Genomic DNA, 18,837 nt, shown 5'->3' on the forward strand with positions numbered 1-18,837 from the left:
TTGAGAATCTTCACAGGTTTCTCAACCATTTAAACAACCTCCATCAGGATATAAAATTGACCATGGAGATTAAAGAAAATAGTTCGCTCTGTTTGCTTGATGTTAAACTCACCAAGACGCCTGAATCAATAAAAGTCTCTATATTTAGAAAGCCAACACACACGGACAGATATTTGCATGCTTCTTCACATCACCATCCAGCGCAAAAGTTGGGTATTATATCAACTCTTGCGAATTGAACAAGATCTGTACTGTCACATGAAGAAGAACTAAAAAAAGAACTACAACATCTTAAGTGGACCTTTAAAAGCAATGGCTACTCTTTAAAAAGTATCAACAAAGAATTATCCCACCGTCAACGTAGCAACGTAGAGACACAGGACGACTCCAAAGGTTATATCTCTTTGCCATATATCAGCACACTATCCAAAAAACTGAGTACGATCTTAAAGAAATTCAACATACAAACGTGCTTCTCGACTCTTCCAAAAATAAGATCAAGTTTCAGAAACTATAAACAACCACACAACCTTCTACAATTTCAAGGTGTATACAAGGTCACATGTGAGTGCGGAAAACCTTACTATGGCCAAACGGAGAAATCTATCCTCCTACATCTCGAGGAACACCAGAGAGACATTGCTTACAAGAAAACCAGAGCTACTGCCCTATCAGGCCATGTCCTGTTTTCAATAAACACGAACAACGAAAGCCGCAAACATGAAGTAAATTTGACAACAACTTTAAACCTACACATTTGCCATGATGAGATAGAACGCCGCATTGTAGAGTCAAAAGAAATCACCTTGGACCCTCTTCATATGAACAATAATCTCAGCTATAATTTGCCTGACTCTTTCAGCTCTACTATCAGATACTGGAGATCGCGTGGTTCCACACACGCACAAGTGTACAACAATAGAACTTTAACACGGACTATAGCACAAGTTCATAATAACTGTAATCTACAGTCGAATATCATAACTTTATAATTGTATAGCTTTAGAGTGTCTCAATGTTTGTTTCAGTGTCTTTTAATATCTTTCTATGTTCTTAACGCCTGATTAAGTCAATCTCGACGAAACATGTTGCATTTGCAAATAAATCTCAATTTGTTATAATTCTCGGGTTTATAGTCAGTTTATATTAAAACGCCCTTCACAGCAGCAACTATACTGCAGAAAAACACAAAAAACAATTAGTTATATCATGTCACTAAATAAGGTTCACAGAGATCTGCAGACTTTGTAATATATTTCTCAACAAATAGTGCAATTACAGACAACTGGGAATATAAACACTAACTAATAAGTTACCTCTCCCCTCCAAAAGAAACTGCTATATAGATTCAAGCAAAACCACATGTTTCCTGTTCAACATAAGGTTTCGCTTGACCCTACCCATCTGAAAGTGTTAAAAGTAAGAAATACATAGTGAATGTATTGCAGATATTATGGAAATCGGTTTAAGAGAATTAGCATTTCCCTTCAATTGTTGCTTTTTGTTTGGGTCGCGCGATCTTTTGCTAATACCGCACCAATCATATGCACTTCTTAATAGCTTTTTTAGTCTACTGGCCTACAATTGCGCACATCTTTCACTTCTCATTAGTAATTTGTCAAGGATTGATCATTACGTATTTCAAGTCTTAAATTACTGGTAATTATTGCTTGATGTAATGGGAAGGAAAATGTCTCTATTTTGGTAGATAATTTTGACGTTGCACACAGGGAAATCGCTCTCGAGGACAAAAGACGTGATGGAGAATAGAAGCTTCTTGGTAAGTCATACCCATTTTCAATTTTTTTTTCTGAAAACCAGTGGCGGTTTTCAGAAAAAAAAAAAAAAAAACTTTTTTTCCTAATCAGTAACGAATTTATTAATAAATAAATTTACATATTAAAAATTTCTTTATTAAAAATATTTCATGTTCACCACGAACAAACACCAATAATAAAATTAATTTAGTTTAATCCTTTATCCAAGTGTGAGCAAACAAAGTTTGCACCTAAAAATATCTTCAGGACTGAGGTAAGGTAGTACAACACCGGGAAAAAATCGCAGCAAAGGTGGATCGAGCTCTCAACTCCTTGCCTCAGTATCTCCCATAATGCATAGCACATCGCCTTGCGGACATGTATACTGCTATGCATTAAGGGGGGGAACTACCCATACCTTTATTGAGGTCCCGTCAGTGGGATCCAGGCCCGGAGTGGAGATACTAAGGCAGAAGCAATGGGAGAAGTCATCCTTACCTATAGGAGTTGCCAAAAGGTGTGCAACCTATTTATTAAATTACTCGGGATTTAGAAAAGATGTTGAAAGTTTATTTTTCACTTGGTTAGACTATAATAAATTTAGTTTAATCCTTTATCCAAGTGCGAGCTAACAAAGTTTGTGCCAGAAAATATCATCAGGACTGAGGTAAGGTAGCACAACACCGGGCGACTCACAGCAAAGGTGGATCGAGCTCTCAATTGCTTGTCTCAGTATCTCCCATAATGCATAGTACATCTCCTTGCAGACATGTATACTGCTATGCATTAAGGGGAAAGGGGGGCACTACCATACCAGTTTCAACCTTTATTGAGGTCTCGTCAGTGTGTGCCAGGCCCACAGTGGAGATACTAAGGCAGAACGCAGAACGATACTGACTTCATGAGTGTGGCCTAAATGATTTTCATATTCCCCTCCTTCTGAAAAGGAAAGTTCTTTGGGTGGAGGATTATTGAGCTTTAATCTCGCAATGAAAGGGCAGTGAGATTAATTGTATTCAGCTGAGCATAGAATTGATTTGGGTCTCTTGTATTTGCAGAAATCTGCTTCATTATAGTCTGAAGCTTGCTTGATCAGTGGGCTCGGATGATTAATTGTCTTGATGAAGAACCTTTCAGCTAGGAGAAGGAGAAGGAGAAGTGAAGGAGAGATATGATGTAGGGAATGTTGACCTGTCTGTGAATTTCGGAGTTTCTGATAAACCACAGGGCATCCAAACTCATTCTCGGACATTTGATCTGTATTCTCTGCAGCTTTTGAAAATTTGTGTTCGAAGTATGACTCCATGCAGGAGATGCATAAGTGATGACTGGGCGTATTACCATCTTGTGTATGCGTAGTTTGTTCTGAGTATCGAATTTACTTTTTCTGTTGATCATGCGGTAGAGCTGCGCTATTACTTTGGATGTCTTTGAACTTATGTGTTCTATATGATTGGTGAATTGTAGTTTTTTATCGAGAATTACGCCGAGCTATTTGACTGTATTCTGCCATGGGATTTTAACACCTAGTAAATGTATATCTTCCTTGATTTGAGGCTTTTTTCTAGTGAATAGTGTGGCTGAACTCTTCTGTGGGTTGGCTTGGATTCTCCAGTCCAACAATAATTTCTCTAATGTGTGAATACAGTTTTGGAGTCTTTTGATAGCTAGTTTGGGGCTGAGAGATCTTGCTAATAATGCAGTATCATCAGCATATAATGCAGTGATTGTTGAGCTTGGGTTTTGAGGGATATCAGCAATATAGATAGAAATCAGCAATGGGGCCAAGAGCGAGCCCTGCGGCACTCCTGCCAGAACCGTGCGTCTGGTTGATACAGTTTCATTTATTTTGACTTGCATGTATCTGTCTCTGAGGTAACAGTGAATTATTTTAACAACATTGAAGCCTTCGGAGATGTATTCGATCAGCCTGTGGATCTGCTGAACGGTGGAGTGGTTTTTCCTAAATCCAAATTGCTCATTTGTGATTGAAGCCTAGTAAGGACTACTTTTCTGCGATCTTTCCAACGTTAGACTGAAGACTGATAGGTCTGTAGCTTTCAGGGAGTTGAGCATTTTTTCCAATCTTTCTGATCTTCCATGTTAAGCAGAAATACTTGAGTCTGAGGATGGCATTAATTATATTGACTAGATGTACAATGGCTTTTCTGGGGAGTAGTTTAATTATTTTGTTTGTAATACCATCTGAACCTGGAGCTTTATTGTTGTTCAGGTGGGTTATAATGTTTATAACTTCTGTTTGAGAAGTGGGCGTGAGAGGTTCTAGGTCATCTTTTTGATGTGTTATGGCCTGCCTTACTCAGCGGTGAATCTTGTAGATGACATTCATGTTCAAATTTTCATATGACGGGTTGCATTGAGTTTCCAAGCTGTCAGCCAGAGCCTCTGCCTTTTTCTTGTCACTATGGGCTATTCCTTTCGTGGTCTGAATTGGGGGTAAAAGTTGTGTTTTAATGCAGAAGGTTCTCAGAAACTTCCAAATGGAGTTGTCTTCTGGGGTTAATTTCGTTAGCTTAGATTCCCATTCTTGGTTTCGATGATTTTTGGAGGGCTTCTCGGACTTGTCTGTTTAATTTATTCAAATTTGTTTTATCTTGCGAGACTCTTGTGTTATGATACCTCTTTCTGGTTTTGTCTTTTAGTCTGATTAAATCCATGATTTCCTCGGGGATCCGACCACTTGGGTGAATGACTGTAGATTGGGTTATTGACTTGCATTTTTGATTTGGCTGGTAAGGTTGTTTACAGCCAATTCTATCTCCTCTTTAGTGTGAATAACAGGGACTGGGCCAATGTGATCAGATAAGATTCTGTAGAGTTTGTCCCAAGATATGAAAGAGTGGGGAGGGGAGAATTGTTCTTGTGTACCAAGTTGAAGCAGAATAGGGTTGTGATCGGACAAAAGTTCAATTATTGTTTCCAGTTGATATTGGTATCTGATGTTTTTGAGGACGACTATGTCAAGTGCATCTGAACTTCGAGTTGAGCTGTAATGGGTGGGCTCCGTGGGTCCAGTTACAACAATAGAATGTTGCGTTGAGTAATGGTTTAGAGCTCGGCCATTGTCGTTGATTGTGGAGCTATGCCAGGCTGCATGTTTGGCGTTAAAGTCACTAGCCATGATGATGGAGTCTGTGAAGCTGAGAATGGAGTCCAAGTTAGATACCAGGTAATGGAATGCTGGGTGAATAATACACAGCATAGATTTTGATACTGACAGCACTGTTGGTATGAACTTCAATGCATGTTATCTCTAGGTTCTTGGTTTGGGGATTGGTCAGAACATTGTGGCTTAGGTAGTTTTTAATGTATATAGCTGTTCCTCCTCCGCTTGAGGTGACGCTATATGTTTAGTACATAATATAGTTCCGTAATTTGGGATTATTAGCTGACCTGAGATGTGTTTCATCTACCAGTATTATATCAGGATTGTGTCTGTGAGAGAACTCTTGTAGTTCTAGGATTTTGTTATTGAGTTCGTTAGTGTTCCATGCAGTGATCATGAGAGAGTTTGGATGGAATTTTCTTTTATTCATTATTGAGAGCTGTCAGAATTGAGTGGCTGCCTTGTAGGAATCTTCTCGTAGAAGACGGCGAAGGATTCGTCATACTGAATTTTTGTAACATGGTTGCTAGTGAGGCAGTTAATATTAATACTGATGTTAGATTTGAGCTTATATGTTCACGAGATGGAGCAGCCTTTGTTCATGCTGCCTCTGCATAAGTTTTAGGCATTTGTTTCCTTTCTTGAGTTGTCATGCTGGAGATAATTTCAACCGGGGTGTGACTTGCAAGGCTGTCTTGAGCATCTCTGAAATATGTTGGAAGGGTAGTTTTTCCTGACCCTCGGTTATTTCGGTGTGTAATGCATCCCTTGTAGTTGGCTGGGTGAGGTCCTCCACAATTGGTACATTTAGATGGAGTGGATCTGGTTTTGTACACATGACGGTCTGGTGGCCCTTGTCACATTTTAAACACCTGTAATTTGCCTTGCAAAGTTTTTGGGCATGGCCAAACCATTGGGACCTATGGCACTGCCCAGGTTTCAACGTTTTCCTTAGTGGTTCAGTAGAAATCTGAGGCCACATATCGTTGTCAGTTCATAAATCTCTTTCTGTGGCTTATCAATTTCTTCGATTACCAGTGGCATTGGCCGTTTATCTGCCCTGTGCATCTTGCTCACTTTCACTGGTTTATGCTTCGACTCATAAGATCAGCAGTGATTTCTTCACAGGTGACACCTTTGGTTACTCTGCGAAATACTACTTTCAGATTGTTTTCACTGGGTTAAGCAAAAGCGTGATATGAAAGACTTTTGTTATCCATTAATCTTGTCAACTGTCTGTAGTCAGTGACTGAGGCTGGCTGGATTTTGATTTCTTCATCTTGATTTTTAGCCCAGGAATATGAGATTTTATGTTCCCTAAGGGCTGATGTGACAGTGGTCCATTTGTCCTTGTCCCTTAGTATAACTGGTGAAACCTTTTCGATGTTCCTCGGGACATCTGACGTTGGTATGTCTTCATCCATCTGGTCTTCTATAGTTCTTTTGTTAGAGTGCTCCCCTTGAGAGATGTTCTGACAGGGGAATTTTGGTGAGAGAGCAGCAACGAGTGTATCATAAGGTCTTGGCCTGGGAGGTGGCTAAATGCGTGGAATTTTCAATTAAATCAGGATACATGTGGAATTACCAGGCTGGTAAGTATGACAAGCTCAGGAGATTGCTTGGATGAATGCCATGGCATGTAAAACTGCAAGGGCTGTATGTCGGTAGAGCATGGAAAGTAGTAAAGGAGCATTTGCAGGAGGTTATGGCTGATTGTATATCTAATGTCCGGATAGTAAATCAATCAGGGATTAAATGGATGAATAAAACCATTAAGCTTGAGCTGCAAAAAAAGAAACAAGTGTGGAGAAAATTTAAGGAGAAAGGTGACTGGCAGGCACATGAATGGTATAAAGCACAGACCAGAAGGGTAACGAGAGTGGTAAGAAAAGCAAAAGTGGATTATGAAAGAACAGTAGCTATGCAGGCTAAAGAGAATTCCAAATAGTTTTTCGATATGTTGCAAGTAAAAGAAAAAATTTATATGGCAGAATGATTTTAAAGAATGCCAATGGTAGGGAGGTAATGGAATCAGTTGATATAGTGGAATTACTGAGCGAGCACTCTGCAAGAGTATATCATCCAGGTGGTGATATTGCAGGAATGAAGGAACCAATATACGGGAATTGAGGTGAATAAATGGAGGTGAATAGTATATTACAAAGTCTTGATTTAAATACATCTGTGAGATTGAATGGTATACCAGCTCGGGTATTACGTGAAGCTTCTAAAGAATTGTTAGTGGCCTTGACCATTTTGTTTAATTTGAGTCTCAGGTCTAGGTTAGTCCTGAGGGGTGAAAAGAGGGGAAAATAGTTCCACTGCATAAAGGAGGTTCCAAGACTACTGTTCCAAATTACCGACCGATCAGCATATCAGGAGTTGTTGTCAAGGTCTTGGAGAAACTAGTCAAGAGAAAAATACAGGAATGGATAGATGAAAATGGGATACTGTATGAGGGACAGCATGGTTTTGTGAAAGGTAGATCATGCCTCAGTAACTTGCTTACGTTTTATAACGCAGTGACGGCTGAACTGGATTAGGGTAATGAGTTTACAGTGATTCTACTTGACTTTGCTAAGGCCTTTGACAGGATACCACATGGAATTCTAGTCAATAAACTACAGCATATGCGGATGGATATAGGGTTGATGAGATGGATAGGAGGGTGGTTGATGAACAGATATCAGAGAGTGGTTTTTTCAGGACTAGATTCAAAAATCCCGTGACTAGTGTGTGCCACAGGGTTCTGTTCTTGGACCACTACTATTTAATTTGTTCATTAACGATATAGAAAAGGATCTGAGAAGAACTGTGCATTTGTTTGCTGATGATGCTTATTTGGGTAGAGCATTAGGGAATGCACATGATGTCAAATTTTTGCAGGATGAATTGGATAGATTGAGGGACTGGGCTAAGGAGAATGGATATCAATTTAACATGGCAAAGTGTAAGGTTATGCCTTTTGAATGAAAAGATTAGCACCTGTATACCACATTCGTGAACTGTACTTCAGGAGATTGACGAGGCCAGGGATTTAGGAGTGTTGGTGGATAGGGAGTTGAAATTTAGGGGCACATTGCAAATCAGCAAATCATTAAATCAGCTCATTAAATAACTTGGTTACTTAAGAATACTTTGACGAGCAGATACAAGCAAGTTATTGTTCCTCTGTATGGAGCCTTGATAAGACCCCATCTTGACTACTGTGCCCAGATCTGGGTGCCGGGGTTTCTTCTTGATGGAGAGGAGGTGGAGAGGATCCAGAGGCGAGTGACCAAGATAATAGCAGGTCTATGGAATGAACCTTATGAGAACAAGTTGAAGATTTGTGGGTTGCAGAAATTGGTTAATTGGCGGGAAAGGGGTGATATGATTGAGGCATGCAATTTCTGAAAGGTTTCTATAAGAGTTTTTCAGAATAAGACTGGTGGTGTGAGGACTAGGGGCCATTCATGGAAACTGGACAAGAGTGTGGTTAGCAAGGGTGTTAGTACTAGGTTTTTTATTTGGAGAGTGGTAAATGAGTGGAATAAGTTGCCAGAGTCTGTTGTGGGTACCATGACTGTGAATGAGTTCAAGGCAAAGTATGATATACTCTGTGGATGTTGAATAGTTGTTCTTGACATGATGTTTAGGTCCTCCCTCGATGAGTCGGACGACTCCTTGGAGTTGACCGTAATAATAATAATAATAATAATAGTAATCAAGAAATATATTATTGACCTCTGACCACCATGGAGACAAAGGACTTGCACACGAAGTTATTATTATTACTAAATTTTTTAAATGAAATAAGTAATTTTCAACCCAGAACTATTATCCAGGTGGAACAGTTCTTTACTTAGTATTATAATAAATTTATTCATAATTCAGACAAATATTGTGAAATGACCGAATTATACCTACAAATCAATTTGTGTATATAACCCGAGAATGATATTAAACAAATCTTCTTCGAGAGTTATGTACGAGTTCGAAATCAGCCTTGGTTACGTTTTACAATGGCTGACGTACTGAATGAAACTCTGGATGCTTTGAATGAAACTTCTCAAAATGTTACCCAAAAGGTTAAGGTTAGTGCTGAGGGAATGGTTGTTGCTTATACGAGTCTCGTTATAATGGCACTGCTTCCGATATTTTTTGGATCTTTTAGATCTGTGAAGCGCCACAATGAACAGAAGGTAAGTTGTTACAATGTTACCGCATGTTTGCGTTTGGTTTGTGCAGTAGTACGATCGAAATAATATATAATATAACAGCTGTAAAATAGAAACGTAGTGTTTCTTGAGCAGGAAATGAAAGTTTTTGTCTTATATTGTAAACACGAAATAAAATAAAATTATTTGGGATTATGACAGCAACCGTACTTTATAGAGTTGCCATATGGCAATATCTCATGGCGGATATGGCGTGCGCGTACGATTTAAAAGGCTTTTGGTAATGGGGTATGTGTGGTTAAGTCACTTGTACGATTAGGTATATTTCCTCTGATTTCTAATTTTTTACAAATATATAATATATTTCCTTTACCCAGGTGGATGTCGCGGGAGCTATTTAACAAAATTAGGTCGCCCTATATGATGAAATAACGAGTGATGATGAGTAAAATGCCAATATCGTAATTATTTTATATTTTGACAGGTTGCTACATGACAAGTGAATATTTAAGTTGCAACAAGTGGAATTAGTTGTTATATTAGTATGGGTGTTGAGAATTAGCTGTTCCATAAATACCAAAGTTCTGTGTATGAATGAGAAATGGGCCAAAAAAGTTATATATGAGGTCCCCTCAGTACTCTGGCCATTAGTGTTTTGCCTTTGTGCGAGTGATACTGTGACCAAATTATTATTATTATTAAGAGAGAAGACATCCAGGGAATAGTCAGGGACTCATCGAGGGAGGCCACATGCTACACACACACACACACACACCAGCTATCATACTTGTATCTAAATCTCACCCTCCTCCTTAAAGGTTTTCATTCACAGCTTTCAAAAAATGAAAAACTTCAACTGAAATCCTATATGACCCTTTCAGAAGTTTGTAAGGTCTCAATTATATCATCCTTCTTTCTCCTGTTTGCTAGTGTCTGCAGTCTACAAATTCTCAATGTGTCTTTAAATTAAAGATGCCTGAAATTATATTCTTGGTTTCATCCTTTATTCATGTGTAAACAAACAGAGTTTGTGTATTAAGTAACTTCACAACTGGGCTACTACTTTATATATAGAGGTTAATGACTTCACATCAATTGCCTTAGTATCCTAACCATCAACTGCCTTAGCCAGCCTGACTGGCCGAGTGGTTAGCGTGTCCGCTCTCCAGTCAAGAGGCTGCGAGTTCGAATCTCACCGTGAGCATGGATGTTTGTGATTGTCTGTGAAAATAGTAGTAGTGGTGGTGGTCGGCGGTAGATGGTGTTGGTGTAGCTGCGGTCAGTTGGTAGGTTGCAAGTGGTGGAAGCAGAATTGTAGAGTGGTTGCCCTCTCTCGATGAGTCTTTGGACTCCCTGGAGGTGACAATTAATAATAATAGTAACCCACAATGTGAAGCACATATCCTTACAGATAAGTATAATGCAATGCATTATGGGAAACCAGTCTTGGCCACTACCAAGACTGGTTTCGACCTTTATGGAGGTCTCATCGGTGGGACCCAGAAGTGATACTATGGTTGAAGCAATGCAGAAGTCATATTTCTTTATACAAGTAGTCAAAAGGTATCACACCTGAAGCTAACAAAGTTTGCGGACAAAGTGTCCGCAAACTTTATTAGCTTACACTTGGATAAAGGATGAAACCAAGAATATAATTTCTTGGCATCTTTAATTTAAAGTATAACCAGGTGAAATAACTTTCAACATCTATCTCTAATGCAGAGTAGTTTAGTGATTAGGTTTTAGTAATTAATCTGGGTCTGGCTCCCACTGACGAGACTTTAATAAAGGTTGGAACTAGTCTGAGTAGCCCTTCCAATAATGCATAGCATTATACTTGTCCATAAGGATACATGCTTTGCATTGTGGGATACTAAGGCAATTGATGTGAAGTCATTAGCCTATATATACCAGTAACCCAGTCATAAAGTTACTTCATGTGCAAACTTTGCTTACATTTGGATAAGGGATGAAACAAAGAACATCGTTTCTTTGCATCTTTAATTTATAGTATGACAAGTGAAAAAACTTTCAACATCAATCTTTTTTCATGATCAGTATTCCACAATCCTGATATCATTTTTAATACTCTCCTTTGCACTGTCTTCAGTATATCACAATCATAATGGAAACTAGGAGACCAGACCTGTGCACATTAGTCCAAGTGAGTTCTTATCAAGACCTTGTGAAGAGGCAAAATGACATTCTTATCTTTACATGTCAAAGTTCTGGTAACCTTTTACAATAGTGTAACAAGAGCAGTGGATGAGGGCAAGGCATACACTGTCATTTTTTGAATTTTCAAAGGCATTTGATAAGGTGCCACATCACAAGTTGGTTTTTAAGTTTCAACATATGGGTTTGGATATCAGGTTAGTGGATTGGATTGGTGATAGTCTTTCTGAATGATATCAGATAATTGTATATAGAGGAGCAGTATTGGAGAGTAGAAAAGTTACAAGTGGAGTTCCACAGGGGTCTTTGGACCATTACTGTTCAACCTTTATTCAACCTTGACAGGATACCCCATGGAACACTGTTACGCAAATTGGAGCAGATGGGAATGGATATTAAATTGGTGATATGGATAGGAGAATGGCTCAGGGAGAGATACCATAAGGTGGTGTATGGAGGAGCTGAGTCCAGAATGAGGCAGGTGACCAGTGGTGTGCCTCAGGGCTCTGTGCTTGGGCCAATGTTGTTTAATTTGTATATAAATGATATAGGAAATGGCTTAAAGGGAGATATTCAGTTGTTTGCTGATGATGCAAAGTTGTGTAGTGCAATAAAAAATCAAGCTGATGTTGAAAGTTTGCAGGAGGATTTAAATAAGCTGGTAAAATGGGCAAAAGAAAATGGATGTCAGTTCAATGTGGAAAAGTGTAAAGTCATGCATTTTGGGATTAAAAGATTACCAGCTGTGTACTACATCGATGGAAAGGTACTCCAAGAGATTGATGAGGCTAGGGACTTAGGGGTATTGGTAGATAGGGAGATGAAGTTCAGAGGACACATTGCTAAGGTGTCCAAGATTGCACATAGGATTACTTGGTTGTTGAGGAACACACTGACATCCAGAGATAAAGAGGTTATTATTCCCCTTTATAAAGCATTGATACTTCCACATTTGGATTACTGTGCTCAGGTCTGGTCACCTGGATTCCTTGGAGATGAGGAGGCTGTGGAGAGGGTTCAGAGAAGAGTGACCAAGTTGGTGAGTGATATAAAAAATGCTCCCTACATTGATAGATTGAGAGCTTGTGGATTGCAGAGATTGGTTGATAGGCGAAGAAGAGGGGATATGATAGAAACATTCAAATTACTAAAAGGTTTTTTATAGGATTGATGAAGGGGAAATGTTTCAGCTGTGTGATAGTGATGGAAGAACAAGAGGCCATCTCTGGAAATTAAAGAAGAGTGTGGTTAACAAAGGTGTCAGAACAAGGTTTTTTGCCTGGAGGGTGGTGAATGAGTGGAATTCATTGCCTGACTTAGTTGTGAGCTCTTTGTCTGTAAATGAATTCAAGAAGAGATATGACAGATATTGTTTTGCTAGTTTGGGTCTCCCGCGATGAGTCTACTGACTCCATGGAGATACCCGTAATAATAATAATAATAAAATAAAAACCTTTATGTCAATGATATTGTCACACGACTACAGGGAGATGTTCAGTTGTCTTCAGGGAATGTGAAGCTTGGGATGGTTATTAGTAATACTGCTGATGTTCAAGAGGATTTGAATAAGCTGGAAAGGTAAGCAAATGTATGGTGATGTTAGTTTAATGCAACTAAATGTAAGATTTTTAAAAGTTGGGATCCAGAAATGTAATGCTTCATACTCGCATGGTGGACTTATACTGGAAAAAGTGGCGGAAGCAGTGGATCTTGGAGTGATTGTTGATAGAGATTTGAAGTTCCAAAGGCATTGCAAAGGTTGTGAAGACATCTCGGAGAATTGCTGCAATGTTGAGGAGGACATTGACCACAAGAGATAAGTGTGGTAGTCCCATTGATAATGCTTTGATCACATCACATCTGTATTTCTGTGCCCAGGTCTGGTCAGCAGGATTTGAAAGTGATGAAGTAACCTTGGAGAGGATGCAGAAAGAGATAAAAATTATATCAGGACTGTACAATGTTGATTACGAGGATAGACTGAGAGCATGTGGACTGCAGAGTTTGGTGGATAGAAGACAAAGGAGGCATACAATGGAGACATTTAAGCTGGTGAAGGTTATCTTATTAATGCTGAGATTTTTCATATGGTAGAATGAGGGGAAGGAACAAGAGGCCATTCTTGGAAATGATGAGTTAAAGGGTAAGAAGAAACTTTTTTTCATGGAGAGTGGTAAAAACATGGAATGCATTGCGTGAGAAAATGGTGAAAGTATAAACAGTGGACGAGTTAAAACAGTGGTATTATAAAGTTCCTATTGACTAGTGTTAACTTCCCACAATGAGCTTTATGACTCCATGGAGGTCAAGAAATTATTATTCTGTGATGCCTACCAATATATTGAAGCTGTATAGGGAATTTGTAATTCATAAAAATATATTTTTATGAACACAATAGATTTGAATTTAACGGTTAATATCACATCTCCAAACCTGTGAAGAAATAAAATACTTGTTTTTTTTCTTGGGTGTCTTTCTTGTTCTCCAGTAAGAGTGACAAAACTATTTAGTACATTTAATTTTTCAAAATACATAAAATTTAAAAAAAACTGCATGGTCCAGGGCATGAAATATGTTCAGAATATTTTATACATTGCTCACCAAAATTAATAAAACACTTATGAAATGTGGTGTAACTCTTACAGTTTGCTATGAAGAGCAGCACAAAATTTGGGATGGTAGAGTACAATAGAATGAAATGAGGAAATAGTGAAGGAATATTGCATAGGTGTAAGGGACTTTACATAGGGTGTATGAGAATTACCAAAAAGATCACATTACTGAAGTCTGCACAATATGCTCAAAAATAGGGTCATTATGATTTCTTTTAACAGCTAAACAGGCCTGATAATGGTAGGCCATTTTCAATTTAAAGATGTCTATAAGATTCTGTGGCACAAATCCGATTCTTCCACCTGGCAGACTTCAGCTCACTAAGCTGTTAACATGCAATACCCAAGAGTTACCCACATTTGATCAAATTTTATATTTTGATAGACCTGATTATGCTTGCCATGGCAGTCGCTGTATATCTTCAGTTTCAGAATCCTATTATACCATTTGAGTTACGAGTAGTGACATTGTTATACATGAAAAGAAAATCTGGTCTTACTGCATCCTTACAAAGTCGCACCCAGGGTTTGATGTTCTGTTCTCAGTACCCCTGTGCAGTCATGGTATCCCTATCAATAACATAAAAGGGGGGGGGTTGATCATTATTCTGCTACATGTGAAAAACACTGCTTCCACTGTAAGAGGGAGAGTACTTTATTCCTCGTTCTCTTCAGATTAAACAGTTTCTAGAATCTATTTGTAGGCTAATGGACTCATCAGACAGCAGAGCTGTATCCCATTTGTTAGGGCTCCAAGTTGCATATTTATGTCAGTGGTTTTGGTTAATAAACACAGCTGTTTTGTGGTTAATGGGATACAAACCACTGTTTTCCTTGCATACATTTCACTTGAATCAAGCTTTTTTTTTTAACATTGTCTGGTTGAAAATTATTTTACCTTTGGCCATAGCAACTGCAAGAGACAGTTGATGACAGGATATTATAATGTTCAAACTTGCTTTAGAGCTAGATAGCCCTCTGTTCTGGTTGCCCCTTTTTTGTAATGGTTCTTGTGTCCTGAAACATCCTTAGTACTGAGATGGCACTTTGTGACACATTAAGCCATATGCTACCTTCACCCACAATTGCCCAACTTCAAGTCTTCCAATAAGCCTCCATCTTAAAGAATCATCTGAAAGATGATGCCTTGCCATCCTCAAGATGCTGGAGATGATATGGTTAATCCACTGAGCAAGCTAAAAAATGGGAATGAAGTGACATGTTCACAACTTGTGTTTTGATAGGCCTGAGTAATTTGCATTGTGTGACGTCATTATCACCCTTACAGGGATTTAGGCCCAGTGGCCTGTCCCAGTCTCATTCCACCTTTTCCTTGGCCATCCCTGAATTCTATGTCCTCCAACTGGGTGGTATCAGAGGCTTTTTTTTTTTTTTTTTTTTTTTTTTTTTTTTTTTTTTTTTTTTTTTTTTTGGGAGGTGGGTAGTCTTGAACTGTTTATTCTTTCAATATGTTCATTTTCCACTTCTTTCTGTGTTTGTATTCTTTGGCCAATATTTTTAGTTCTTTACATATTTCTGTGAATCTTTTTTCAATTTATAATTTCAATTTATTTATAATTTGAAATTATAAATAAATTGAAATACAGTATTTGAAATTTTGATATCAAACTTTTGTATATGATACAGCACATCCAAGGTATTTGAAGCAGTTAATTTGTTCTAAAATTTTATTTTTGATCATGATTTTACTTCTGACTGGAGATGGCCCTTTAAAAGTTACAATTTTTGTTTTGTCTGTTGATATTCTTCCTAAATTTGTTAGCACTTATGTTTAAGGGATATATTGATCTCTAGAGTTCATCTCCACTTTTTGCTATGATTGTATTGCAGATTATCTTGTAATCTGCAAACAAAAGGGTTTTAAGTATAGTTCCATGATCCAGTTTAAACTCTGGTTTTATATTTTTCTTCCTTTTTTTTTTTTTTAATATTTTATCTATGTAGATCTTAAATAAGAGCAGTGACATTAGGCATCCTCGATGGTCTCCTCTATTTATTGATTTCCATTCTGTAACTTTTTCATTGATTCTTATAGCTATTTGATTGTTTTGATACTTGTTAGTCATTGCAGCAAGCAGCTGATTTAAAATGTTTAATATTCTTGCATACGGACAACAGTTTGTTCCTTAAGATTCTGTCAAAGGCTTTCTTGTGATCTACAAATGCAATGTGTGTTTCTATGTTGAATCTGCAATGCTTTTCCATTAATATTTTTAATGTAAAAACTGGATCAATATGCGATTGTCCTTTTCACAAGCCATTTTGTTCTTCCCAAAGTGTATTATTATTATCATCCTAAGACTTATGGAGTCAAAGACTCATCTAGGAGGTCCCTTTGTCATATACACACATCATACCATGCCTTAAACACATTTCAATTCTCTGCAGACACCACTCTCACAGGAAATGCATTCCAGTTATTCACAACTCTCCATGATTAAAAAAAAAAAACAAAAAAACTTCTTGCTCACACCCTGCTTATACAGCTTCCAAAGATGAATTTTTGCTCCAATTTTATTATAATTCTCCCCAATTTTATGAAAAACCTCTTCAACGTTAATCCTATAACACCCCCTTACCAAGTTATAGGTCTATCTATCACCCCTCTTCCTCCTATCCACTAGGCCCTATATTTTGCTTCTACTCAACCTTTCTTCATAATCAACATTCTGGAGATCAGAAACTACCTTAGTCAATTGTCTCTGGACCCATTCCAACACGTCTTCATCCTTTTGAAAACCAGTTGATCAAATCTGTGCACAGTAGTCTATATATGGCCTAGTCAATGCCTTATACACAATGGAACCAGAATCTCCTTCTACAAGTCGGTGTCCTCTGCGTCACCAGAATTCGTTGTGTTGTCCTCACAACTTTCGCAATATGTCCTCTAAATTTCAGATCATTATCCACCATCACCCCAAGATCTCTATTTCCTCTACATCCAACAATGTATCTTCTTCAAGAGTAAATTGTACATCCTATCTTTGTTTTCCAAATTTTAAAACCTCATATTTTGCAACATTGACCCGGTATCCCCACTTCTGTGCCAAATCACTTAGTCTATTCAAGTGTTCTTGTAAGGCCACAACATCTGCTCTACTCCTCATAGTTTGTCCCAAATTTGCATCATCTGGAAACAACTGAATGTCCCCATTCAAGTCTTCTTCAATATCATTAACATACAGGAATGGCTCTAAAACATTCCCTGAGGCACACCACTAGTGACTTTCCTCTTCTGGAAGAAGGAAAGTCACTAGTGGTGTGCCCATACACATCTTGCTGATATCTATCAGATAGCCAGTCTCCAATCAAATGCACTAATCTAATATCAAACCCCATGCATTCTATTTATCTATCAAGTTATGTGGTAATCTATCAAAAGCCTTTGTAAAATCTAAGTGTACTACTGTGTATTCATCTCGCTTGTCCAATGCACCTGTCACTTTATTATAATAAGTAAGCAAATTACAAAAACATGACATTTCTTCAGCAAATCCGTGTTGTCCATCAAGGAGAATATCACTGTTGTCAACTCAGTTCTCGATCCTGGTTCTCACTGACCTCTTCAACACATTAACTGCAACACTTGACACACAGATTGGCCTATAATTTGATGCTTGAGTTCTGTCACCTCCATTATGAAGTGGTATGATCTTGCCTTCCTTCTACTCCTTTGGAACTTAACTTATTGTAAGACTTACATTCTTTCAAAATACCTGGTGATATATTATCAAAAGTCCCACAACCTTATTATTATTACACAACATTTCCAGGGAGTTCTAAGACTCATCGAGGGAGGGCACCTACTTTACATCTCTCCATCATCATCTACACCAGTGCCATCTACTGCCTACCACCACTAGTATTTTTACAGATAATCACAAACATCCATGCCCATGGTGGGATTTGAATCCACAGCCTTTTGGCTGGAGAATGGATATGCTAACCACTCGGCCAACCAGGCCGCCATTAACATCAAATTTGTTCAATTCCTCGTATACTTCTTCCTCACTCACAGTCAGTGTCTCCTCATCATCCACTGCTCTCCAACTCTCCATGATGTCACATTCATAAAGTTGAAAAACCTTTATGAACTGCTCATTAAATCTTCTTCTTTTCAGCCATTTTCTGTCCACTGCTGGATGAAGGCCTCCTCCAGTTCTTTCCACCTTTCTCTGTTCTTGGCAATGGTTGACCAATTTTTTCCAACAAAATTTGACAGTTCATCACTCCACCTTCTTTTAGGATATTCTCGGCCTCGTTTCCCTTCTTTTGGAATCCAGTTAGTATGATGGTTCATCTCTCATCTTCTCTTCTGGATAGATGTCCAGCCCATTTCCATTTTAGTCGCTTATGATGAAAAATTATGTCAGTGATGTGAGTCTGGCTTCTTATCCAGGTGTTTTGCTTCTTATCTTTTAATGTGATCCCTAGATACACTGGTTAAATGTCTTCCTCTTTAAACAGAGTGAGACATAATTGTTTTGAAAAATGCTTTTCGATTTTCTGAATGCACCCCAAGCAAGTTGAACTCTTCTCTTTATTTCCTTTTGGAGTCCCCAGTTTAGATCAATGAGATGACCTAAATATGTATATGAAGAGACTCTTTCCAAGAAATTGTTTTCTATTACCAGCAAAGGTTGGTCGATTGGTAGAGCCTCTGCTACTAATGGCATGCAAAAAATTAAGCAAGTTTGAGTGCAGTTAGTAGTTGGAAGGGATAATTGTTCGATGTTGTTGGCACACTCCCTCTGAGTCTTTGAACTCCCTGAAGGTGTCACATGATAATAATAATTATTATTATTATTGTTTTTTGGTGTTACAAAATGATTAAACATGATTTTAGTTTTTTCTTTTTATTTTTAGACCGATATTTCTGCTTTCATGATATAGGTCTTCTGGGGTGTTTGCAAAAATTATATCATCTGCATATCTTAGGTGTGTTAAGCTTCTGTTATTAATATTTATACCAAGTTTTGTCCAGT

The 18,837-nt window shown here is 38.1% G+C and overlaps 1 protein-coding gene across 1 annotated transcript in view; it reads left to right on the forward strand.

Moving 5' to 3' along the window:
- Positions 1-8,842: 8,842 nt before the first annotated feature.
- The window catches only part of LOC150095367 (signal peptide peptidase), a 214,708-nt gene continuing 204,713 nt past the window's right edge, over positions 8,843-18,837 (forward strand). The window contains exon 1 of the mRNA XM_090409987.1: positions 8,843-9,068. Coding sequence (XP_090266113.1) covers positions 8,889-9,068 — 180 coding nt within the window. The 5' untranslated portion in view covers positions 8,843-8,888. The remainder of the gene's footprint in view (positions 9,069-18,837) is intronic.

This window comes from Typopeltis vanoorti, chromosome 20 (assembly GCF_054136105.1).
Source record: "Typopeltis vanoorti isolate ZY-2024b chromosome 20, IOZ_Tvanoo_1.0, whole genome shotgun sequence".
Classification (NCBI taxonomy): Eukaryota; Metazoa; Arthropoda; class Arachnida; order Uropygi; family Thelyphonidae; genus Typopeltis; species Typopeltis vanoorti.